Source organism: Erpetoichthys calabaricus, chromosome 8 (assembly GCF_900747795.2).
Source record: "Erpetoichthys calabaricus chromosome 8, fErpCal1.3, whole genome shotgun sequence".
In the NCBI taxonomy this organism is placed as follows: Eukaryota; Metazoa; Chordata; class Cladistia; order Polypteriformes; family Polypteridae; genus Erpetoichthys; species Erpetoichthys calabaricus.
Window position 1 is genome coordinate 10,461,069 of NC_041401.2, and position 26,921 is coordinate 10,487,989.

The 26,921-nt window shown below is 41.6% G+C and overlaps 1 protein-coding gene across 1 annotated transcript in view; it reads left to right on the plus strand.

The window, feature by feature from the left end:
- itgav (integrin, alpha V) overlaps window positions 1–26,921 on the plus strand; it is a 210,282-nt gene that overhangs the window by 102,375 nt on the left and 80,986 nt on the right. The window contains exons 5-10 of the mRNA XM_028806227.2: window positions 5,912–5,973; window positions 9,160–9,205; window positions 11,413–11,538; window positions 14,689–14,733; window positions 18,902–18,945; window positions 25,175–25,231. Of these exons, the coding sequence (XP_028662060.2) occupies window positions 5,912–5,973; window positions 9,160–9,205; window positions 11,413–11,538; window positions 14,689–14,733; window positions 18,902–18,945; window positions 25,175–25,231 (380 nt within the window). The remainder of the gene's footprint in view (window positions 1–5,911; window positions 5,974–9,159; window positions 9,206–11,412; window positions 11,539–14,688; window positions 14,734–18,901; window positions 18,946–25,174; window positions 25,232–26,921) is intronic.

Here is a 26,921-nt window from a genome sequence, read left to right on the forward strand (position 1 = left end):
TCAAGTTCTATTTGTCTATCTGGCCGAATCAAGTGATAGTGATGACAATGTGAATTGGTCATCAGATGTTGACACAAATAGGGAAGCTGATGCATATGACACGATATCGACATGATATGCCTGGTGAACTCAGTCACGTGAAGCTTCAGCATGATGAAAGGTAAAATGAATGTGATCAAGTGGAAAGACAAGAAAGATACTATCCCCCTAAGCAATGCATCATAGTGAAATTTCTTTGGGCAATATGTGTGAAATCTTGAAATTCACAGACGAATGGTTGGCTTGTGCAGATCAGCAAGCTGTTTGGGTAGCCGTCTTAAACAAACTATGGTGCCCCGAATGATCATGCACTATGACGTGTGCAGATCCATAGCTGATATCCAAATGTGCAGCAACTGTGGACAACATAATCAGTCTGTTTTCTCTGATGAAGGCATTTGGTGTGTTGATGTTAAATAGCGTAATAGCGTGCACGATTTTGATGTTCGACCAGATTGAGCTTCATCAGTTTCTCCCCATTCATTAATTTTGCATTGAGTTGTACTATTTTCACTTCCAAATTGAGACAGCATGCTATCATGAATTTCAGCAGGTTTCACTTCCTCTGCCAAAAGAAGTCTCACTACGGTATGTTGTTCAGCAGTGATGCAATCCCTCAGCGGAACGTCCATGTTCATTTAACTTCAACTAGACTAACGGTAGGGTGCTGCACTGTGCATGTTCGATCTACCCATAAGCCCATAACAAACGTGTTACATTGCGTCAACCTCTATCCTTTGTAGTTACCGCTTAATTTTCAAATTGTCTTCACTTTTTGATTTACCCTTATATTACTTTCTAAGCTTTGTTAATTTCAGTTTTTTTTTTCACTTCGAAATTTACCACATCACCATTTTCAGTAAGTATTCAGACCCCTTCACTTCACTCTATTGTAGATTTAATTTAAAATGGATAAATTTGCCATTTTTGCCCATCAATCTACACCTAAAAACCCATAATGACAATGTGAAAATATTTATTACAAGGGTTTACACATTTAATATATATACATATATATAATATAATATAATGTGTGTGTGTATATATTGTGGGGTACAGCCTGGACACAGACAGGTAGACACGATGGTTTCACCACACACACGTTTATTAATCATATTTACAGTGCACAAACCCAGTGCCTCAGCACCAACCACCCCTCAAGTCCTTGGCCACAACACAATGCCTTAATAGTCTCTGGTCCGCCTCCACTCCTCTCCGCCAAGCTTTGTCCTTCTTCCTCCCGACTCTTGCCACTGACTAGAGGGAGGCGGCCCCTTTTATTCACCCCGGAAGGGCTCCAGCTGCATCCCGAGGGCTCGTAGCCACACCCCTGTGTTGGCGGAAGCTCCAGCGGTGAAACCGGAAGTCCACCGGGTGTCTCCAATGCTCTTCCCCCCAGCACTTCCCGGTGTGGCGGAAGTATTGAGGTCCAACACTCCCAAGGCATTGGGGCGCCCCCTGGTGGTGACCACGGGCCCCTACAAACTCTGTACCTGTGGTCCCCACAGCAACCAGGGAGGACACCCCCTCATGTTCCGGAGGATCCACAAGCCCTCCTCCGGTCCTCCTGGGCGTCCCGGTCGGGCATGAACGCCCGCCGGGCACCACTATAATATATATATATATATATTTTATATATAATGTATGTGTATGTATAATAAAATCCAACGTCTGTCTGTGTTTCTGTCCGCTTTTCACGAATGAACTACTTAACGGATTTAGATCAGGTTTTTTTCTATAATTTGCTAGAACATTCCGGTTGATTTTGTGACTTCTTACATCGCACTAAGTATCATAGTTCACTTATGGTACCGATTTATTTGCACGAATCCGAGAGAAATACAGCGGGCTGAGGGGAAGGGGGCAGGGCCCTCCTCACTCACGTGCCAGCCTCTGGCTGTATCTTACATCCACTTAGCTAGCGAATGAGAGAACTACTTAACAGATTTAGATTGAGATTTTTTTCTAGAATTGGCTTGAATGTTGTGATCGATTTTGCAACTTCTCTCGTCGCGCTAAGTATCATAATTTGCTTGCAGGAGTGATATATTTGCGCTAATTTGAGACAGAGGCTGTGGGCCAAGGCCCTCCTCACTCACGCGCCAGCCTTAGGGGTGTACCTTACCTCCACTTAGCTAGCAAATGAGAGAACTACTTAACGGATTTAGATAGGGTTTTTTTTTCTATAACTTTCTTGAATATTCCGGTTGATTTTGCGACTTCTCTCATCGCACTAAGTATCATAGTTAACTTGTGGTACCAATTTTGTTTGCACTAATCCTAAAGAGACACAGCAGGCCGAGGGGAGGGGGGAGGGCCATCCTCATTCACATGCCAGCCTTAAGGCGTACCTTACATCAGCTTAGCTAGCGAACGAGGAGAACTAGTTAACTGATTAGATTGTTTTTTTTTTCTAGAATTTGCTTGAACATTCTGGTTGAATTTTGCGACTTCTCTCATCGCGCTGAGAATCATAGTTCGCTTGCAGGAGTGATATTTTCGCACTAACCTGAGACAGAGGCTGTGGGTGGAGGGGCGGGGAGTCGGTCTACCTCTGAATTTTGGAGGGTACCTTGCCTCCGCTTAGCTAGCGATACCTGTTTGTTTGTTGATTTTTAAAGTTTGTCCAGTTTCACTACTACGCAGATGAAGCCGTAGGGTACAGCTATTATATCATAAAACGTTTTCTCTCCATTGTGCACGAGATTAAAAATGTTCTTGATCATCATTACAAACTGTGTGGGGTAAACAATAAATTAAAACAAACAGCATGTTTGTAACAACAACATGTTACGTGAGTTCAGTGTTGATGCAGCTCAGTGGATTTTTATGAGGAGTGTTCACTAATGTATCTACTGCATTATTGTATATTTGTGTTACAAATCTGAACTTGTTACTGTCTTGGCATGCCACACATGCAGTTGGAAGCCATTTCATATCAGGCACTTAGAGAGGGAGGATGTGAGTCTATGAAGAAATCGAGTCAGAGCTTCTTACAAAAGAGGGGAAGAAGACAAAGAAAATCAATGAGAGGTGGAATGCTGTGTATGGTGTTGATGCTCCATCATACTATAAGGTGACATTTTGGGCCAAGCAGTTTAAATGGAGTTGGGAGTTGAATGAAGATGCCCTCTCAAGGTGAGTTCTGTGGAGGCATCTTCACAGGAAATGTGCCAAAAAGTTGAGGCCATGATAATGGAAGATGGTCGTGTTAAGGTTAAATGTTATAGCTAAGGAGCTAAGCGGTTCAGCGTGCACAGCTTCCACAATCATCCATACTCATTTGAAGGTTGGTTCCTGATGGGCTTCCCGAAAGCTGACAGAAAGCATATAGCCAGTAATTCAGTCAAGAGAACTTGGACCTTCTTGGAGAAAATCTCATAGATTTTGACTGGGGATGAAGCATAGGCTCACCACCATGACTCGGAAACCAGACCAGAGCTCCCTGACCCCCAAGAAATTTCATGTGCAGCAATCTGTCTTAAAAGACATGGCAAAAAAATGTTTGCTGGGATACAAAGGGTGTTCTGCTGTTGGAATTCATGTCAAGGTAAATCAGCCATTACTGGAAAAACCTACACTTTCACAATCAAGGCATTACATGAGGCCATTTAGTAGAAATATTGTGTGAAATTGTCAGCAAGCATATTGCTGCTTCATGACATCTCACCATCCCACAAATTCCCAAAATCAAAGGCTGCTGTTGGGGAATGTGGCTTCATAAAGCCTTAACCATCTACTGTACAATCCAGACCCGTCCCACTGATTAGTTAAATTCCTACATGAACGGCGATTTCCGGGTGATGAAGACTTCAAGGAGGCAGTAGTGGGTTGGCTGGAGGGCCAAGATGAACCCTTCCATCCCAAAGGGATTAAATCACTAGAGGCAAGCAGGCTTACATTGAGAAGTAATGATTTTATTTTCATGGTCAGATAGATAAATTATTGAACACTCCTAAGTTTAGAGGTAGAAATTTAACATCTTATTAAAGAAAGAAACATCCTCTTAACAGGACAATTCAGTAATCGGGCAGGAGAAATGCTGTTTACTGTATCTTTTAATTACTCCTCAGCAAAATGCCAGAGAGGGAGCATTCTTCAAAAGCAGTCTGTTACAGCAGGGTGTGAATGGTCTGAGAAAACAATTTTTATAAATCGTTCAATTTACATGCAGTGTCAATCAGTGCATACAGTTTACTTTGGTTGGTTCTTTTGTTTACACCCAAATAATTTATTTAAAATAAAAGTATATTCTGGTTCTTCGAATATTGGCAGAGTTTCTTTGCAGCCTTTGTCGATTTTCGTAAAGCGTTCGAGTCAGTTGATCGAGGGTTCGCGGGATCCCCTTGAGGTTGCTGGATATTATTGCCGGCCTGTCCACTGGTGTTGTGAGTGCTGTGCAGAGTGGAGGCAGAACCGCTGTGTTTTTCCCAGTTGATTCTGGGGTTTGTCAGGGGTGTGTTCTGCTCGTACTCTGTTCAACTCTTGTATGGACTGGGTATTGGGCAAGGTTGTGGGGTCCAGTGGCTGTGGGGCATCTGTTGGTGAAGAAAGATTAACGGATCTTGACTTTGCTGACGATGCTGTGATCTTCGCGGAATCAATGGAAGCTCTGATCAGGGGTCTCGAGTGAGGAGTCTGAGTGTCTGGGCTTGTTAGTGTCCTGATAAAAACCAACACCCAGGCCTTTAATGCCCTCTTGGGCACGGCCATCAGCACTGTGTCTGATTGCGGAGAGAGCATCGACCTCGTCGAGAGGTTTACTTACCTCAGCAGTGACATTCATATCTCTGGTGACTCTTCCTATGAAGTCAGTAGACGCATTGGGAGAGCATGGGGGGTCATGAGTTCGCTGGAAAGGGGTGTGTGGCGCTCCCGATATCTGCAAAAGGATGAAGGTCCAAGTCTTTAGAGTCCCGGTGCTTCCTGTCTTGCTACAGTATATGGTTGTGAGACATGGACGCTATCCAGTGACCTGAGATGAAGACTGGACTCCTTCAGTACTGTATCTCTCCGGAAAATCCTTGGGTACCATTGGTTTGACTTTGTGTCAAATGAGCGGTTGCTCATGGAGTCCCGAATGAGGCACATGACCTGCATGGTGAGGGAACATCAGTTGCGGCACTACGGCCATGTGGCGCGTTTCCCCAAGGGTGATCCAGCTCGTAAGATCCTCATTGTTGGGGACCCGAGTGGCTGGATCATGCCAAGGGGTCGCTCACGTAACAACTAGCTGCGGCAGATAGAGGGTCACTTCCGGAGGGTGGGACTGGACCACATGTCTACCTGTGGGGTTGCAAACCGGGATCCCGAATTGTTTTGTTGTGTGGTGGGTGCGGCAACGCGCTGTACCAATGCATGCTCCTTAACTTGACTTCTAATACTTTTGAGTTGAGCCACCACCCTTGAAATTTCTGTGCATGTAACAATTGTCCATTCTCGTTGCTTATAGGACATCTGCTGATTTCTTAGTCATCCTTCAATACATTTTGTATATTACATCAACCTTTCTTCTGGTACATTCTTTATTTAATTGACCACCTCAATATTTTTTCTAAACCAATTCATATATTTCAGTGTACGTTTTATTTTTCACTTGACCTTTATCTGGTTTCCTGGTGTGCCTGTACAGGTGTCTGACATTTATTAAGACTTTATGCTATTTTTTTTAAGATGAATGCCATGTTACCCTAAAATTATTCTTCCATGATACATTTACAGGTAAACAACTTGTTTGGGTTCTAACATCTGAAACTGAAGTAAAACTGTCTCACTCATGGTAGCTGACAGCCCAGTTCTATCTGGAGCCCCTAACATTTTGTTCTACTATAAAACACTAAATGCTTAATTTATTTTTATTTGTGTTTTTCAGCTTCAAATAAACCAGAAGGCCAAGGCTTTTGTCAAGCAGGCTTCAGCATTAACTTTGTCCAGGTAACCTACATCAACCATTGGCATGCTTGCAGTTTTTTGTGTATGACATGTTCAAATGATAGTCCTAATGTTTTGAAAAGCCCTATTATTGATTGGATTAAGTCCTACATCACAATGGTATTGTTGTTTTTAGTTTTCTTTGAAAGGAAGATGGATCAGGATACAGTTCAGGTCTCAAGCTTTTTAACACCAATGTCCTCATGTCTGTCAATTTGATGGATTGTTTTTCTTGCATGGTTTAAAAATAATTATCACTGTGGTGAGGCGGTGCAGTGATTAGCGGTGCTGCCTCAGTGATCCAGCATCCTGGTTCAAACGCCACTCCTGCGTTCTCCCTGTGTCCATCTGCATCGTATGTGTTGGGGTAATTGCTGAATCTAAATGCCTTATTTCAAATCTACAACTGATCAGCAGAACAAGTGCTGACATTACCAGACAATGGCCTATTCAGGAAAGGGAGTGAGAAGAGGATGGGATGGGAATAAAAACAGGAAATCTGAAAATTGAGCAATATGACACAACTACCAGACATGTCACAGCACGGCATGACCCACCGTGCAGACAGCCGCCCTCCTACTGCTGCTTCACCACTTCTGCCTTGGTAACCGAGGCGGATCTCGCTGAGCCGACACAATCCTAATACATACACAGGTATGTGGCCAGTCAGCAGTTTTCCCAGCAAGCCTTTGTGATGCTCTCACATTAAAAGTGTAAGAAAAGGCGCATCCCAATCTTAATTGGCATTTTCAAAGCCTTAAATAAACACCTGTGTAGAGAGAAGGTGGGCGAGTCTGCGTTAAAGTCGCTTATGTGGTCAAAAGATAGTAGACAGGCCTGCACTAGAATGTTCTCAGGGAAGCGGGAGTTGTCATTCAAAAAAGCCATCAGATATGCAATTTAAAGTTCAAAATATACAGGATGTCGTACCTGATTGCACTCAGTCTGCACTTCAAAGCTTGAATTTGCGGTCTTTATAGCATACGGTGCCTATAAAAAAGTATTCACCACCTCTAAAGCTTTTACATTTAATGGTTATACAACACTGAATCACAGTGGATGTACTGTAATTTCACTTTTTTGACATTGTTCAAAAATAAAAACTCGTGTATATAAAGTGACAGTTTCATGTATTTATCAGTTCAGAAACATTGCCAAAATTAAAACTTTATTATTTGAGGGTAGTGCAGGGATCATGCACACCTTTATTTATCTATCTATCTATCTATCTATCTATCTATCTATCTATCTATCTATCTATCTATCTATCTATCTATCTGTCTGTCTGTCTGTCTGTCTGTCTGTCTGTCTGTCTGTCTGTCTGTCTGTCTGTCACGTTTCATCGTGATTATTACAGTGCTTTGTTTGCCACATTAAACTGCTCTTCTCTTTTTCGGCTTCAGTTGGTGCAGAATTCTGCAATTAGATTACTGACAGGAACAAAACTTTGTGATCCTGTTACTCCAATTTTGGCTTCTCTGCAATCACTTTCAATTCCATTTAGAGTACATTTAAAAGTTTTATTGATTACTTATAAGGCCTTTCATAATTTAGTTCCTGTATATGTCACGGAATTGCTGACACTTCATCAAAGATCGTCTAGTTAAGGTCTATTGGTCATTCCAAGGTCTAGAGGGAACTGAAATAATTAATTGCATAAAGAAATGAGCAATAAAAAAAGACATTTAATTATGCTCACGTATCATTTGTGATTCTGTTTACATATTAGCCATGCTACCTGCCACAGGTAATTGAATAATTAAAAAATACGTACAATCTCTTGCCCTACGTGCACTTTTACTTTCCTTGGAATTTACGTGTGTGAATGTTTCTACACCGGCGGTCCCTCTTTCAAGTGCGTTCCTGTGACGCCTGCTTCTCAGACTCTCATTACTGTATTTTTGAGGCGGCTTTCTCACATCCTGTCCGCTTTTATATTTGCCGCCTTTGAATGTGACTCTCTGTATGCTTCCCATGCCATTGCTCCTCCTTGTGTGTCTCACACTCTCGCTTCCTCTTCCATTGTGTTACCAAAGCCAAACTTGCCAGTCGCACCAAAGCCAAACTGACCAATGAGATTGCTCAGAAGAACTGAACACACAGACTTTAGGGTTTTATTGTATAGTAGATTTATAGTAAATTGTCACATTTCACAGTGCATATATTTATTTGTATGTTTATTAAATGATTTTATTTCACTTGACTCCTCCGTCTGTCTGTTTGTCTGGGTCAAATCTTGTAACTGATTTTAAACCCACTTTTGGTGAAGTCAATTTCTTCAAATTTTGCTTACGTGTTCAGTATCGATGACAATACAGTAATCCGTCAAAACTGATGCAATTGCATAACAAAGTTTGCCGTAATCCGTGGTTATGCGATTCCAATTAACACATGCACAAAGATGACAGAGAGAGAATATACTGAGATATAGGAGTATACAAGTGAGAGATGCACCAGATTGCCCCCACTTGACTCTTCCAGTGAGTGGAGTCGATATATTCGTGTGCCGACTTGACTTGTTTACTCTTGTGAAGGTGTAGCCTTGATGATGGCAGTGAGGAAGTATTGCCGTAAGTTTGCCGTTCTGTCATTGATATTTTTTTTTTGCAGCAACTGACCACTCATCCTATAGGGGCCTGAGCAAAAAAATAAAAACCAGAATATAATTCTTTTAGTATTCAAATAATTCTGCAAAGAAGATATATTATGTAATAATTAAAGAACTTTCCCATTCATGAAAAATAATTAAGGGAAAATCATTTGCAAATTACTCAAAACTAAAAAGTAAAAAATATATAAAAAATAATTTTTAAGTAAAAATTTTTTATTTACTTTTACAAGTTTCAAAAATTGTTTGAATCAATTACTGTATGTGTGCCCCACAATTTTATTTAGTCACATATAACCACAAAAATTGTAGTTAAAGAAAAAAATAATTTTTTGCTTTTTAGTGCATGCATTTATAACTAAAGTAAATAAAATTGTTTTACTTAAAAAAAAAAAAAAAAAAAAAAAAAAAAAAAAAATTGATATATTCTTCTATTTACTTTTGTCCAAAATATTCTCCATTCTCCACATTCTTCACAGCATGTATTTGATAGGGAGTGAAGATGAGATTCCTCAGAATGAAAGCAAGTTGGAAATGATGGTGAAATACTGTTAAGTTATTTTATGCTTTTTTATCTGCAGGAGAACAGAGTTCTTGTTGGAGGGCCTGGTAGTTTTTACTGGCAAGGTAAGTAGATTTTAGTCTTCACTTTTGATACTGTAGGATGCCCAGGTGGATTAAAAAGAAAAGGGTGACCACCTACCTGAATGAATATGAGCTGGGCCTTCTGAAGAAACGTGGGGTTGGTTATTGGTGAGCAAGAACTTAGGGGTATTGCGGCTTTACAGTGTTGTATACAGACACATTTACACTGCTCATACACATAAGAGCCCTAAGAAATAAAACCAAATCTATCCAGCCTTCAAAACCACTCATGCCTCCAGTGGGTCCAGATCCCAAAACTGAGTCTGCCTTCTTAATTAACTTGATGGTTCAGGGAGCCTTTCCTGAAGTGAAATTACCGGCCCAGCCCTCCACATACTGGCCATCACAGAGTTGTAGAAGATGTGAAGGATGTCACTATCCACATTAAAGGAATGCAGTTTTTCCCCAGAAAAAAGAGCCTTGTTTGCCGTTTCTTCACAGTTCCTCTGTGTTGCGCAACCAGTCCAACCTGACATTGATGTGGACTTGTCTTCCCAGTGTCCCACAGACCCTACACAGTCCCCAAAGTATACAAAAGAAAAACACCAACACACACTCTTCTTCCTCCACTCCTCCCAGGCAGCTTTGTCCTCCTCCTCCCGACTCTGGTGCCTCGAGTAGTGGCTACAGGCTCCTCTTATGGCCCACCCAGAAGTGTTTCAGGTGATAAATAACCTAATTCAGGCTGCACTTCCGGCTGTGGCTGCATTACAGCCCACACGGGCTCAGGAAGCCGTGCATCTCCCCTTGGCGGTGACCACAGAACCCAACAGGGATGAGCTCCAGTGTTCCAGAATTGTGGCCCCGATGCAACCCAGGGGGCTGCCACCAAGTCAAGTGTACCGGGGGGGGAGAAATAAGCCTCCCATGGCTGCTCCCTCGGATTCAGTGCCAAGGAGGTGTCCTGGGCGTGCGCCTATGTATGTATATGTGTGTATATATATGTATATAAGTATATGTATATATGTATATATACAGTATGTGTATGTATGTGTGTGTATATATATATATATATATATATATATATATATATATATATATATATATATATAAGGAAGAAAAAAATAAATCGCGTATCATAAAGTAGTTTTTTATTCCTGAGCTTTCAACCCCTGCCAGGGGTCTTCATCAGAGGATAATGCTTAGACTTACAAGAATCAAAGGCAATATATAGCAAAAAATTACGTGTGGGGGAGGTGGCTAAGTCAGTGTGATCAGGAGGTGGGGGGGTATTGGGTGTACAGTTTATTTATTATGTACATGTTCTTCTTAAGTTTGCATATGCTGGATTTATGTCCAAGTGTCTGTTGATGGCGTTCTCATTTGATAGCCAAGATTTGGCCAGCTCTTTGGCACTTTTAGTACTGGCCTTAAATTTTACTTGTACATTGTCCCAGTTAAATGTATGTCCTGTTGATTTAGTATGCCTATAAATCAATGATAGTGAGTCCTTTCTTCTGATGGCGTTGCGATGTTCATGTATTCGTGTTGCGATTCTTTTTGAAGTTTGTCCTATGTATACCGCTGAGCAAGAACTGCATGGAATGCTATAAACTGTGTTTCATGTTTCTGCTGTCGATTTCTTGTTTTTAGCATTAAAGTGGACCGTGCGCAAATTGTTTGTGGGTTTTATGTGTATGTATATGTGTGTGTATGTGTGTGTGTGTGTGTGTGTGTGTGTGTGTGTGTGTGTATATGTATATATTTGTGTATGTGTATGTATACGTGTGTGTGTGTGTGTATACGTGTGTGTATATGTGTATATATATATATATAATATTTATATAATATTTATATAATATATATTAGCTGGACTTGTGTTGGCTCATATTGCATTTCATTATTGTTTGGCGGCTAATTAAGAAAATGAAACAATTACAGGGTCTGAGTCTTAAATAGCATATCATTTAAAATTTGGGCAAAAGAAGTTAATTAGTATCAAAAACTGCTTACTAATTAAGGAAAACCTACAGCTGTCCTAGCCCTCCAGGATTGAAGGTGGCCACCCCTGCTGTAACGGTTTTAGTGGAAGACTTGTGACTGGATGTTTAGAGTGCATGAGATTTCTGCTAAAAAGCAAGACACTGTGCATATTTTGTTTTTCCAATGGAATTTTTCTTTATCAATTTGACATCTGTATATTTCAATATGTCATATCTTTTTTTTTTTTTGTCTTTTCCCCTCCACAGGTCAATTAATCTCTGATTTGATATCTCAGATTATGACTAAATATAATTCAGCAAATTTTTATACACCATATAAGGATCAGCTTGCAAGCAAGGTGGCCAGTGGTGACTTTGACGACAGTTACTTGGGTAAGTATTGCAGTTTGTCGAGTTTTCTGTACAAGATATCCATTTGTAGCTCCTACTCTGAACTTAACATTGTTTCTAAAAAACAGCGCGCAGCCTGTGTAGTGTGATTTACTGTAATAAGGCTCTCTGGCTTTCATACATGGTAGCTGTATGAATTATTAGCTCATTTTTACAGACACTGCACTGCATTTTGACAAAGAACTGCTGACAATAACAGTATGGTGCTTTTTTTAAGAGAATGGATCTCCCAAAATCATAGGTGAAAACTGATGTTTCTGTGCCAGAAAGACTTGCAGCAAGTGCACTGCCTTATGCTGTAATGCCAAATGACAATAAACATACATTTATAATACAGGACAAGTTGTAATGATGGAGCAATGACTGTAAATGACTGCAGTGTGTGTGTGTGTATAAACAAATACATGCAAATGGATATTGTATATACGAGGGGGAGTCAAGCTAAACTTAGAAAATGGGATTTTTTTAGAAAATGGAACATACCTTAACAAAACTGATCATGTCGTCTCCATCATTCTCAATACACTTGCGCCACCTACCTGGAAGTGCCGGGATTCCAGCAGAGTAAAAGGTTTGGTCTCGTTCTTGCAACCACTTGTGCAGCACTTTCTTCATGTCATCATCTGTCTTGAATCGATGACCACCCAGGTGTTTTTTTAGTGGTCCAAAACAGGTGGAAATCACATGGTGCCAAATCTGTCGAATAAGGAGGATGTGGCAATACATCAAACTTCAGTTTCTCCGGACAAGCCTTGGTGTTCTTAGCAGTGTCCGTGCATTGTCTTGAAGCAAAAGGACTCCTTGAGACCGCAGTCCACACCACTTGGTTCGAATAACAGGCTTCTCATTAGTCTCCAGCATGTCACAGTAACCTGCACTAGTGACTGGAGTACCCCTCGACATGGAGTGTTCGACGATAACTCTCAAGGACAAGACAAAACCTTTCATTCTGCTGGAATCCTGGCAGTTCCAGGCAAATGGTGCAAGTGCATTGAGAAGTGTGGAGACTACATAATAATACTAATAATAATTCTTTGCATTTATATAGCACTTTTCTCACTACTCAACGCGCTCAGCAATTGCAGGTTAAGGGTCTTGTTCAAGGGCCCAACAGAGCAGAGTCCCTTTTGGCATTTACGGGATTCGAACCGGCAACCTTAGAGAAATTACATGATTAGTTTTGTTAAGGTTTGTTCCATTTTCTAATAAATCCCATTTTCTATCTTTTGCTTGACTCCCTCTCATAATAGAATGAAACATATACTGTATATACAATGTATACTTTTTTGTATACAGTGGATTCGGAAAGTATTCAGACCCCTTCATTTTCTGAACACTCTTGTGTTGTAGATTTAATTTTAAATGGATACATTTGCCACTTCTGGTCATCAGTCTACGCTTAATAGCCGATGACGACAAAGTGAACACAGATTTTCAGAAAAGTTTACTAAATTAATTAAAAATCAAACCCTGAAATCTTTCCTTCATAGCAATATCCATCCATCCATTATCCAACTCGCTATATCCTAACTACAGGGTCACCAATCCCAGCCAACACAGGGCACAAGGCAGGAAACACACCCTGGGCAGGGCGCGCACACCCCCCCCAAACACCAAGGACACACTAGGGACAATTTAGAATCGCCAATGCACCTAACCTGCATGTCTTTGGACTGTGGGAGAAAACCGGAGTACCCGGAGGAAACCCACGCAGACACGGGGAGAACATGCAAACTCCACGCAGGGAGGACCCGGGATGCGAACCCAGGTCTCCTAACTGCGAGGCAGCAGCGCTACCCACTGCGCCACCGTGCCGCCCTCATAGCAATATTCAGACCCTTAATTCAGTACTTTTGTAGAAGCCCTTTTGCCAGCAATTGCAACTTTTGTGTTGTCTTGGGTAAGCCTGTACAAGTTTTGCACATCTGCATTTGAACTGTGTATCCCGTTCCTCCTTAGACTGGATGAGAAGTTCTGTAAACTGCCAACTTCAGGTCTCTCCACACGTTCTTTGGAGTTTAAGTCTGAGCTTTGGCTAGGCCACTCATGGAAACTCAGAGACTTACCCTGAAGCCACTCCATTGTTGTCTTAACTGTCTGCTTCGGGTCATTGCCAGTTTGAATGGTGAACCGTCAGTGGCCTACATTCTGAAGAAGGTTTTCTTCAAGGATCTCTCTGTATTTGGCTGCATTCATCCTCCACTCAGTTCTGACCAGCCTCTCTGTCCCTGCACCTGACAAACACCCCCATTGCATGGTGCTGCCATCACTATACTTCACCATAGGGATGGTATTAGGCAGGTGAAGAGCAGTGCCTGATCTTCGGCAGATGTAAGGTGCTTTCCTGCTGCAGGAACTTTTTCCAGGGACTTTTTAGAAACTGTGGACCTTTTATAGCACTACCCCTACAGGAACTCGGACCATTTGTAGTTCCTGGTAGGAAGTTCCAGGTACTTTTTTTTTTTTTATTTTTTTAGCTACTGCTCTAGAGTATGTAATATTCGTTCAACCAGGAACTATTGTGGGTGAAGCTTTGGTGATGTATTGTGCTGATTGGTTGACCAAAAGCACTGGAGCCATCTTACAAATCGGTTAGTAGTTTGGACTTTGAAGAGTTATCTGCCAAGGTGTAGCATCGCATTTTGCACCACGCCACTCTTCATAGCTGCCTTCCTGGTGTGACATGCATCCTCTCCATCAAAGGGTTCCCCCATGAACTTCAGAGTATGTCAAAGCAATAAGGCAGTAGTGTGGTCTCTGTGAATTTCCAAACATGCTTCACTTTGCACACTGCACCACTCTTCTTTGTACATCATATATTTTGCATAAAGATTACAGTTCCTGCTTTGCCAGGGGGTACACAGCACATGAATGTGGCCCTTGGCCTACACTGTATAGTAATTTAAAAAAAAGAAAACCAAGTTCCTGATATGGGAGAGTGCCTTTAGTGCCTGTTTTAGTGCTTTAGAGTGTTGCCCAAAGAGTTCAGTCAGTGTCTCATCAGACAATCTTTTTCTTCTGCTCTCAGATACCTTTATTTATACACTTCATTTTTAATGCTTGTTTTGTCAATTGTCATTTTTCAACAAATGTTTGTTTCTAATTTTCTTCCCTTTTTGTGTGCGTTTTCAGGCTATTCTGTGGCTGTTGGAGATTTTAATAGTGATGGCATTGATGGTAAGTATTCATTTTAAGAAACATCTGTTAAGTGAAAAACAATCTCCTGAAGTAAATGCTATATATGTTTGTCTGTTTTGTTAAATTTACAGGGAAAGGTTGTCTGGAAAAAAATGAATAACACAGGATGAACCAGCCTTTATTTTATATAGTGACCTGCAATAGTAACACAATCCCATGGCATTTTATTTTCGTATAGTGCTCTTTCACAGAGTGTCGTTTCAGAGTGTTATAACCGCAACAACAACAACATTTATTTCTAAAGCACGTTTTCATACAAATGATGTAGCTCAAATTGCTTTACAAGATGAAGAAAGAAAAAAGAAAATAAGATTAGGCAGTACAGTAATCCCTCCTCCATCGCGGGGGTTGCGTTCCAGAGCCACCTGCGAAATAGGAAAATCCGCGAAGTAGAAACCATATGTTTATATGGTTATTTTTAGAATGTCATGCTTGGGTCACAGATTTGCGCAGAAACACAGGAGGTTGTAGAGAGACAGGAACGTTATTCAAACACTGCAAACAAACATTTGTCTCTTTTTCAAAAGTTTAAACTGTGCTCCATGACAAGACAGAGATGACAGTTCTGTCTCACAATTAAAAGAATGCAAACATATCTTCCTTTTCAAAGGAGTGCAAAGCAAGCAGTCAAAAAAAAATCAATAGGGCTTTTTGGCTTTTAAGTATGCGAAGCACCGCCGGTACAAAGCTGTTGAAGGCGGCAGCTCACACCCCCTCTGTCAGGAGCAGAGAGAGAGTTAGAGAGAGATAAGAGAGAGAGATAAAAAATCAATACGTGCCCTTTGAGCTTTTAAGTATGCGAAGCTCGTGCAGCATGTCCTGCAGGAAGCAGCTGCACACAGCCCCCCTGCTCACACCCCCCTACGTCAGCGCAAGAGAGAGAGAGAGAGAAAGAAAGTAAGTTGGGTAGCTTCTCAGCCATCTGCCAATAGCGTCCCTTGTATGAAATCAACTGGGCAAACCAACTGAGGAAGCATGTACCAGAAATTAAAAGACCCATTGTCCGCAGAAACCCGCGAAGCAGCGAAAAATCCGCGATATATATTTAAATATGCTTACATATAAAATCCGCGATGGAGTGAAGCCGCGAAAGGCGAAGCGCGATATAGCGAGGGATCACTGTACTAAGTAACAAAGAATAAAGTAAGGTCCGATGATGAGGAGAACAGAAAAAACAAGAAACTCCAGAGCACTGGAGAAAAAAAACCAAAACAAAAGCTGCAGGGGTTCAAAGGCCATGAGACCACCCAGCCCTCACTGGGCAATAATCATCTCATATGTAAGATACAACTACAAACTTTACAAAACCCTAATTGCATAATGCATACTCATAAATATTCAAGTTACTTTAAACACAGAGTAACCTAAAGCAATTAAAAACTGATCATCACTGTATGTTCATTATCATTGAGCTGTGGCCAGTTGGCGATGGAGCAGAGAAAAGCAAAAACTGCACTTCTGCAGTATAAGTGAAGAAAATGAAACCCCTGGAGGGTCAGTGATCAGTTAGAACGGATAATGTCAGACACAGTGAGGGTCCTGGAGACCTCCGCCAACTACCTGCCCACCCCCTTCTGGTCATTCTCCATTAAACTGGGCTATCTGATCTGATGGTAGAATCTTGCCATCCTTTATAAGAACAGATGTATAGTGCTCTTTGTATTCTGTTTTACAGTGATAGCAGTGGCAGGATAAGCGAGTCAGAGGATGGCATTGACCCTGCTGCATGGTGGTTTACAGTCCAGCTTGCTGTCGACTACACTAGACTGCCTGACTAGTGTGTGAAATACAGTCATCATTCATTAATTAATCATAATCTGTTCCTGAAAATCATTTATCGAAAAACTATTTCCTGTTTATTTTAAATGAAGACATAACAATGCATTCCTAGCCTGTCAGAAAATCCCCAACTAATTTTCCCTAAACATCATTGAAATGTTTCATTGTGAAAAGGTATTTGGGGACACCGCTCCTTAAAAATTAAATTCCCTTTATCAAATGCATAGATTCTTTTATTGTGGACATACAGTACGTGTGTTTAATTTTTTTGTCACTAATTTGCTTATTCTCAACATTTTCTGACCTTTGGGGATATACAGTTGACAGCTGCAATACACTTGCACCCACGACCATGGTACACTACCTTGTGTCCGTAGTTTTTTCAGACTTCACCCAGGTATGACTGTCACCGTGCACTTCACGTTGGAAATGTGCTATTGACCTAGCTGAGAGAGGAGCTCGATTCCTAGCCCCTGGTGGCAGAATACAGCAGATGTACAGGCAGGAAAATAGAGAGAGAGAGAGACTGGGAGCATGTGCTGATAGCGTGTTGCCACAGGCTTTAATACAATTTAATCTTGAAGCATTATTTGATAGTGCCATAAACAAATGCAAAACAAAGTGTGAAACTTCTAGATGTTTAAGTCTTTACAGGTGGCTCATTATTTAACTCAAATTTAGAGCTGTCAGTTGACTTAAACCTCTTGACATTAGGAAATGGAGGGAAAACTGACATACCCAGAGGAAAACGTACTTTGGACCTATAAGACAGCACTAAGCCAACATGCTACCCCATCAAATGGCATATTCATAAGTCTGAAATTTCTTTCCTGGTTTATTGTGGAGAGATCATAAGAGGGGACTTAATTGCCCTGTTTGTTAAATTGCCCAATGCCTAAATACTGCCTTCTCATTTTTACACTTGCCAGTTTAAATACTGTATCAGGTTGCAGCTGCCTGCATCCGTCTCTCGCTTGTGCTGACACTCTGAATACACCAGGTCTCATTGCACTGGTGTAGTTACCTATTTGTTCTCTTCAGTAACCCTTTAGCTGAAAAGCAGAATAGTTTCAAAGTAAAAATCAAATTTCCAGGGTGGTATATTGAGAGCTGGGCGGCACGGTGGCGCAGTGGGTAGCGCTGCTGCCTCGCAGTTAGGAGACCTGGGGACCCGGGTTCGCTTCCCGGGTCCTCCCTGCGTGGAGTTTGCATGTTCTCCCCGTGTCTGCGTGGGTTTCCTCCGGGCGCTCCGGTTTCCTCCCACAGTCCGAAGACATGCAGGTTAAATGGATTGGCGGTTCTAAATTGGCCCTAGTGTGTGCTTGGTGTGTTTGTGTGTGTCCTGCGGTGGGTTGGCACCCTGCCCGGGATTGGTTCCTGCCTTGTGCCCTGTGTTGGCTGGGATTGGCTCCAGCAGACCCCCGTGACCCTGTGTTCGGATTCAGCGGGTTGGAAAATGGATGGATGGATATATTGAGAGCTGGGGTGAGCCCTCTGAGTAAACATCAAAGTCCTCCTTTTCTTTTCGGTACCTCACATGTTACGTTTAAGTAAGGTTGTGGGTTGTGCATCACTGAAGACTGGTCAGGACCTCAACCTGGGTGAGATGCCAGTCCATTGTAGGGCACACTTGTGAGAAGTCCAAATAATGGGAACAATTGACATCAAATTAAGAAGTGACCTTTGAGGCCAACCAGGATTGAACACCCCTGGCTTTGGTGTTTCTTTTCTTAAAGATTCAGTGTGAAAAAGCAAAGGCATGAAATTTAAAGCAGTGTTTCTGAACCTTTGTGCTGCCATAGCCCAGTATTTTTTTTTTTTACATGTCACGCCCACCCAGGGGTCCCCCTCTGTGAATTTAGCATGACCATCTGAGCATTAGGGAGTGGGTTGGTCCCTCTCAGTGAATTGTCAAAGCAAGAGGAAGGGGTTTAGTCCTGTGTAATCACCAGAGCATCATCACGGTAGATGAATCGAGCGCGATCATCAGAGCAGGGGTTGGGGGGGCAATCCAGGGTCAGCCACAATCCACCTGTAAATCAAGCGCAATCATTGGAGCAATTAGGGTTTCATCCTGGATTGGGCACAGCCTACCTGGAATGCTGCTGCAACCCACAGGTTCAAAAATGCTGTAGTGCATTAAGCACTGAGGGGAAACTTTATAGAATATATCAGCCTGTGCCCTGCAATCTGAAGAAATTTCTAGTGCCTTATTATCCTAAAAGCTAAACAGGGTAGGATGGGTGATGATTCTTGTTCATTTTGTTCATAAGTCAGGCTTAAACCCTAATAGTGTATGTGTTTTTATTAAAGTGTTCAAAAATGAGCTCATAGTGATTAATATTTAAATAATTTTTGTTTCTTCCAGACTTCGTGACTGGTGTTCCCCGAGGAGCCCGTGCCCTGGGATATGTAAGAATATCTTAATGTTTCTCCACATTGCCATAAGTGTTTATATTGAGTTTAAAGAATTTCAGTAATCACCATGTGTAGACTGTCACTAGGATGTGCTGTCTGTGTCAGGCGTGACTGTGCCAGGACTTGCTCAACACTCAAGATATTATGTGGACCCCCTAGTAGTTCATAAGGCCGACATAAAATAATTGTCAGTTATGCTGGCAACCCATAATAAGCATTACTAGGATACAGGCCATCTGTCATCATCACAGGTTAGCATATTCCTGTGCTCTAGCCGATTCTGCCGTGTCTCACACTCTGGCCCACCCATAGACCCTAGGAATACCTAGCAGTAATCTCCGTCTCTTTTTTTTGTGGCAGCAGAGTTACTCGCCACCTCACCTTACCATACTGTAGCAACAAGAAGTATCCCCAGCAGCTGTCCACCTCCGACACCAGCAACAGCTTCTACCCCTTCAGAGTCTGGACTCTAAACTCTGTGCTGCCCCCCTGCCCACAGATCTGCTCCTATTATAGGCAGTACATTTGCTATACTTGTTGCTACTGTTATTTTTTATTATTTGTTCTTTGTATGTATGTATTGTGGAGACCAGCCCGGACACAGACGGGCAGACACCGATGGTTCAACACACCACACACGTTTATTATACTGTACATGCAGTTAGGTCCATAAATATTTGGACAGAGACAACTTTTTTCTAATTTTGGTTCTGTACATTACCACAATGAATTTTAAATGAAACAACTGAACAAAACGATTGCATAAAAATGTGAGGCAACTAAAGTATTTTTTTAACACAATCCCTTCAATACCAACAGCAAATATTCTAGCAGTACTCAGGTAACTGTTATTTAAATACAAGTGTCAATCAAAATCCCGAGCATCAGCTCCGTTCTTTAAGTCTAGTACTGACAACTAGGTGCGTAAGTCCTTCTCAGGACAGGCACAATAAAAGCAACCACAGAAAAGGCAGTGGAAAACCTTACGCACCACAAATACGGGTTCCACACTCGACTACATAGTTATTAATAATTTTACTTGTGTGTCTGCATATCATGAAGCGCTTATGACACTTTTGTATAGTTTCCACTTGGAGCCCTGCGGTGCAAGCGTATTGTGACGTGTCTTTGTGACAAATGGGCACAGGCGGAGCAGTTTAAGATCAGGAGGAATACATGTCATTTAGTAATACCCTGACATGGTGAGAAACGAGCAAAGTAAAAGAACAGGCAAGAGTCAGGCAGGTCGATGTCGGATGTATTTTATTATTTTGGAGGTGTCTTAACACCTTAGCAGCAGCAGGGTACAGTTAATATGACAGCACTCAGAATAAAAAACCAGTCGGCACCCATGCACTCACCCAGTAAAGCAGGATCATCACAGTATCAAGTTAGGGTCCACACTACCTGTCCACTTTTTTTTTTCTCTTTTAGAGATGCCCAGTATTTTAATAAAGATGGCCTGAAAATTTGTAATTGCGCCTCATTGTTTTAGATAGATAGATCTTATTGCAGATGTTGAAGGACGCCAGCCTTCTTTTTTTTTTAGGCATTATTTGTCAAGCCAGCAGCCATGTAAGACATTGACTAATTGTGGGATACTGTGTTTTGCTGACGGAGCCCTATAATAAAATGAAAATCAGAATTATGTCAGTTATTTTCCATTTACTGTAATGAGAAGGTCTTAAAATTAAATGACAGTCGGAGGTCTCAGGTTTAAGAGTGAATGGGACAGAATCAGATGCAAAATGATACTTTTAGGGCACAGGAGAAGTGTTTGGAAAAACTGGCCTAAGTACATTTGTAGATCAAAGAGCATAGCAGTAAAGCAAGGAAAGAAATAAAAACACTGACTGTAAGTTGTACTAATGAAGATAACAAGTTAACCTTTCAAAATTACGAAAGCACCCATTGTTGGAAGTAAAGCGCAGAAACAGATCAGCAAAATTCTGCAGATTTGCATAGCACGTCTGGAGTAACTCAATTCCAAAATGATTGCAGGTAAAACAAACAAATGTTCTTTGACACTTTAATGTCAGCTTTTGCCTTTGAAGAAGAATTTTTAAAAATAAAGTCTAATTACAGTGATACCTTGAGATACAAGTTTAATTTGTTCCGTGACCGAGCTCGTAAATCAAAATGCTCTTATCTCAAATTAATTTTCCCCATTGAATGAATTGAAATGCCATTAATCCGTTCCGGACCCCCAAAAAACACTGCAATTTTTTTGTTACATGTTTTTAAATAAGAAAAATGTACTTATAAATAATGAATATTGTATAAAAACACAATACAATAGAATGTACTGCAATAAACTGGTTTTATTAAGTACAGTACAGTATAATGTACAGCATTTACCTTGGAGATCAGACGAGTTGAAGATGCTGACGGAGGTGGTGGAGAAAGGCTGAAGTGAGTAACTGAATGTTATTCACTGATTTTTGCCCTTTTCGCCGCACCTTCCTCACTTTCATCTGCAGGGGTTTTCGAAAAAAAACCTGTCCAATGAGGTCTGTTTCATCCTCCCTTTCAGAATGTTTCTAAAATGTGTCATTAAATAGCGCAGTCGCGCGCCCAGTTGAAACTTTTTCTGGGTGTTTCTTTTGAATAAAGTCTGAAAGTTTCTCCCACATTCCCAACATTTCCTTTATCTCACTTGTAGAGATAACTTTCCCCCGCCTCCTCCACGTCACTTATTTCCTGCAAAACCTCCGTGTGCTGCTGCGTCTGTAGCTCCTTTAGCTCGTCCGTTGTCAGTTCCTCAGAGTGCTCCTCGATGAGCTCATTGATGTCACCTTCATCCATGTCCAGGCTTGCTGGGGGATGTATCCTTCGGCCGCTATTATTCCTGCAAAAGTTTTGAGGTAATCCTCAGCTGCCTTCATATCCTCGCTTGCTGCCTCACCATGCCTGACAACGGAGTGAATGCCGGTCCTCTTTTTAAAATTCTCGAACCAGCCCCGACTGGCTTTAAACGGCTCGCATGATTCAAAGTCTGTCGAAGTGCCTGGGGTCTGCTGCTGCAAATCAGCGTAAATCGTTCGTGCCTTCTCACAGATTATAGCCTCCGTCACGGTATCTCCTGAGAGCTGCTTCTCCGTCAACCACACAATCAGCAGCTTCTCCATATTTTCATGAATAGATGTCCGCTGTTTAGAAATGATTTTAACTCCCTTGGCTGGCGTTATAGCCTTTATCGACTCCTTCTGCTTCAGTATGGTGCAGATTGTAGAAGTGCTATGCTTGTACTGCTTCGCCAAATCGACTACACACACACCTTGCTCATGTTTTTCTATAATTTCTTCCTTTAATTCAATGCACGTCATCCACTTCTTCTTCTCTGTACTGTCCTTCACACTCACACAATGAAGTTTTGCAAAATAACTGCGAGCACAACGCTGAAGCTTCCACTGCGAGCTAACTGCTTAAAGTGAACGAGTGAGACACGGGATGTTGTGGCGTTCACTGTGGCGAGCTGCACGAACTAGCGGTGGGGTGGGGTATCTGAAGCTGGCTCGTAACCCAAAATTTAGCTCTCAACTCAAAGCAAAAAATCGGCCAAGAAACTGCTCGTATCTCAAAAAACTCGTTAGTTGGGACACTCGGTCAAGGTATTACTGTATGTTCGAATAATAAAATTTGACCTGGCAGCCCTAGTGTCTTTATGTCTATTCATTATATAGAGTAATTAATAGTTTATAAAGATTGAGTTGCATATTACCTGTGAACTTGTGACAGCATTCTGAGTCTCTTCTCAGTGAAGAACACTAGACAAAAAGAACCCAAACTGAGTTGAAGACGTTGTTCTGTTGTGCACAGTGTCACTGTCGCCCAGTGTTGTTGCACGATCTCCAGTTTAGTAACCAAACTAAAATCTGCCCATTTTGTTTTGCGTAATGTGTACACGGATAGTATGTGCAATTTTGCCTAAATATGGCCACTGTGAAAATAAACAGCCTCGACGCACAGAAAAAGGTTTGGGGCAGCCACCTGTATACTTAATCCCTGGCTGCATAAGGGTAAAAATATGTAAAGTTGTGAACGGGTTTGAGTCCAAAACAGAACTGAATACAAATGGAGGTTGTCTTGCTTTTAAAGCAGGTTGGCGGAAGTGATGTCATCTAGGGGTGGGGTTCTGGAAGTGCCGTCCTCGGGGTGGGGGTGGGGGTTGGGGGGCAGAACTGGAAGTGATGTCTTCAGGGAGCGGAAGTGACATCTTTGGGCCCGGGGACTGGAAGCGATGTCATCGGACTCCAGCAGAGTTTCTTGCATTTGATCTGAAGGAATTTGAGAGGAAATATTAGTACACCTTGCCGTCCCCTGTCCTGCCGTGGAATTACCTTTGATTGGTCCCTCTAGCTGCCTCCCATGTGCACGTGTGTGACACCCCTTTGTAATGCCCCTCAGGTACAGTCTTATCTGCATAGGGACTGCTGCTTAAAGCAAAGTGACTTACTAGCTCAGCACACGCAGACCAAGCGCAAAGTAGGTGTCTACTCATTGTGCTGCTCTCCCAAACTCCAATGGGAAAATGGCAGTCAGCCACACTAGGTGTTCTTAACAATATACATTGACCCAATCAAACCGTGTCAAATCAATAATGCAAAATTATAAAAAGTACAGTAAAATCGATTGTAGCAAAAGTATGAAATATATCTCTAAAGAGACATTAAAAGTTAGGAAATGTATTTGATAAAGAGTTTTTTTTTTTTTTTTTTTAATATTTCCGCATCAAATAAAGGTGATGGAAGAGGAGTCTTTTAGAGTCTGGGCGTAGAGCTGCTTCATATTGGTGTTCAGTCCACAGAGGTCCTTTGTCAGTTTCTTTGGGCTCTTCTGTTTCTCAACTCTCCTTGTTTTGCCTGCCTTCCTGATCTGCCCAGCATGCACCCCAAACTTAAAGGCCTAACTTCATGTGAAATTAACAAAGAATACAAGAATAATGTATAAGTGTTTGCCTTTCTCAGGTTTTTTTGTTCATTCAGATCCTAATTACTCCAGGATTAATAAATGAATATTCTGTTTAACCCTTAAACTGCCACATACTTGGGGGTTAATGCACCCCTGGGCGCCAAACACTTTTTTGCTGCACTTTTTAAGTAAACGTCACATTTCACAAAGAAAAAGTGAAATTTTAATGGGGTATGTTTTTTTTTTTTTCATGCAAATAGCATCACAATTACTGCAACGCTGATCATTTTACGCACTGCCAATGAACTGTAAAAACTACAAACAATATGTACAAGGTGCAACTGACGCCATTGATGAAATTCAGTAAATCACCGAGCCAACTGCGCTTGAACTGGCTGCACGCAAACACACAGAGGCCAACGCTGATGCTCTCAGGCTAGTCGAGTGCAGCGGCTCAATCCCAGAGACAGTGAGGCTGCAGGGGGTGCCAGTGGTCATGAGCTGGCTGTTCAACGAATGTACGGCACTGACTGATCGGCTCCGGCGTGCTGGCAAATTGCGGTGGGAAGTGACTATAGCCGGTTGCAGCGTTCAATGAATGTACGTCACCGAATATACTCGCCTCTGGCGTGCTGGCAAATTGCACTGGGAAACGACTATAGCCGGTTCCGGCGGGATAAGGGTTAAGATTCTAAAAGATTGATCTAAAGGATACCAGGTTCAAGTCTGTAATGGTACAGAATTTAAAATCAATCTATAGCTGTCACTATAATATAAACAGAATGTGTTTAGAATGGGATTAAAGAGTCCTGAGTTTAAAAGTTTTAGGAAGCTCTGTTTAAATAAAATCAAAAGCTCCAGGTCTTCTAATTGCTGGCTGTTTACTCCGCTGTCCTTATTGCTTGCTGGTTAATTCATGTTAGTTCACACAGTTCACATTTTGATGACTTTTTGCAGTCCATTTTCTTATTTTATATGTTGATTAAATGACAGGTCAGTATTTCGAATTTTGAACGTTAATATCTTAATATGGCTTATTTTTAATACGATGACTTGCATATATTTTGATCTCCCAGCTTAAAATAATGTGGAAACAGCCCAAAATCAATTAACACATCAAGCAAGTAGACAGCAATGATGGGGGACAAACAGAAACCCTGCGCCTTTGTGGAATTAAATTTGAGTTCTTAGACCTGCAGATCAGATCTTTGTGGCTGCCAAACTTCTCAGACTGAAGCTTCTCAGTAGGATGGCTATGTACTGTCAAATTTCATACTAGCGCCTTTTTAATTGTCATTTTCTTTTTATTTAGGCGACAATTTTCAATGGCAAGAATATGGAGTCCATGTTTAACTTCACAGGAGAACAGGTATGCAAATTATAAATGTTCATTATGATGGGTGGAGGTCGATTTGTTTCAAACCTAGTTTTGTTAAACTTGACTTGCTTGTATGATTTTAATAAAATTAATACAATGTTTAAAAAAATGTTGATTATGATGGTGTCCTTCTTTCTAAAGTAAAGAGTGAGGGTTTTTTTTATTTATTAAAGAGTGGATTTTTTTATGACCTCATAATTTCCTTCTGACTACACAACCAGGAATGTCTTTGCTGATTTTCAACATTAACATTTGTCTTTTTTACTGAGTGCCCATAACATTTGGAGTCCATTACAGTTCTTTTAAGCAGAGTCACTGTGGCTAGGGCTTAGGAAGGAGAGTGCAGAATCATCATTCATGTGTGGGAGGTCCAGTATATAATTAAAGTCCTGAACTGACCAATAACCACACATCAACTAGCCCTTCCATTTTAAAATCCTGACCACACTTTTGTGTCTGCCCAGTCGGCTTGATATTAAACCCTTAAAGATACCATCTCTTACATATAGTAAAGGGTTGTATGTGTTGCTTGTTCGCTTTATATTTCCTATCTGAACTGACGGAAAAGGGCAGCACAACATTTTCTGGGATGACAAACATCTACAGGTTCTAGCTTGTGCCCTTTCACGAGATGATGCCCATATGTTTTAGATCTCTGACTAGTCATCCATTTTGTGCAGAGCAGCAGATATACCAAAGCTCATCTGATATGCATTCACCCAATTGAAGGCCTTGTGGAATAACAGCAGATCAGGTTACAGTGAGATAAAGGCGATGTGTGGGCAGTTTTCTCTCCATGCATTAATGCCACAAATTTATATTGTCAACCTATTTTTTGTATAGTGCTCTTCACTGAGTGCAGGCACCGAGTACTATGAACAATTCTCAGTTAAAAATTCCACTGAACCGGTACATATATAAATGCAGTTTGTTTTTAAACACACAGAGAATAAGGTAGAAACAGATTAAACATAAATGGAAACCAACAATATCTGTCCACTAATTCATCAATGAACTATGGACAGTTGACAACAGAGGAGATTAAAATTGTAAAAGAGAAACTCAAAAATAAAGTCACAGTCCTGGAGACCTCAGCCAACTGGCCGAATGAAAACGTCACACAAAAACATTGCACAATTTCACCAATCTTTATACAGTATATTGTGGACCCCCAGGTGCGCACAGCTGCCCTAACTCAACACAGACAGGCAGAGACCACAAGTATTGCACAGCACACGTTTTTATTTTTTGTGGGGAGCGCTATTTTCCTGCTCCCTAGAGCACAGTACACAATACCAGCACCAAACGCACAGTCCAGCACAAAAGCCTTTCCTTCTTCTTTCTCTCTTTCCACCTCTACTCCTTCTCCAGCAAGCTTCTTACTCTTCCACCCAACTCTGGATCCCCGAGTAGTGGCTGCTGGCTCCTTTTATAAGGAACCCGGAAGTGCTCCAGGTGCTCGTTGACCTAGTTATGGCAGCACTTCCGGGTGTGGCAGAACTGCCGCAATTAAGGGCTCAGCAGCAGCTGCAGTACCCCCTGGAATTCCCATGGAACCCAACAGGTCTGCACCAAACTCCAACTCCCATGGAGCCCTGCGGGAGTCCGAGGCATCGCTACAGCCCTGATGAGTGCCACCTAACGAGACTCTGGCTCCGTTCCAGCATATAAGCGTCTCCAC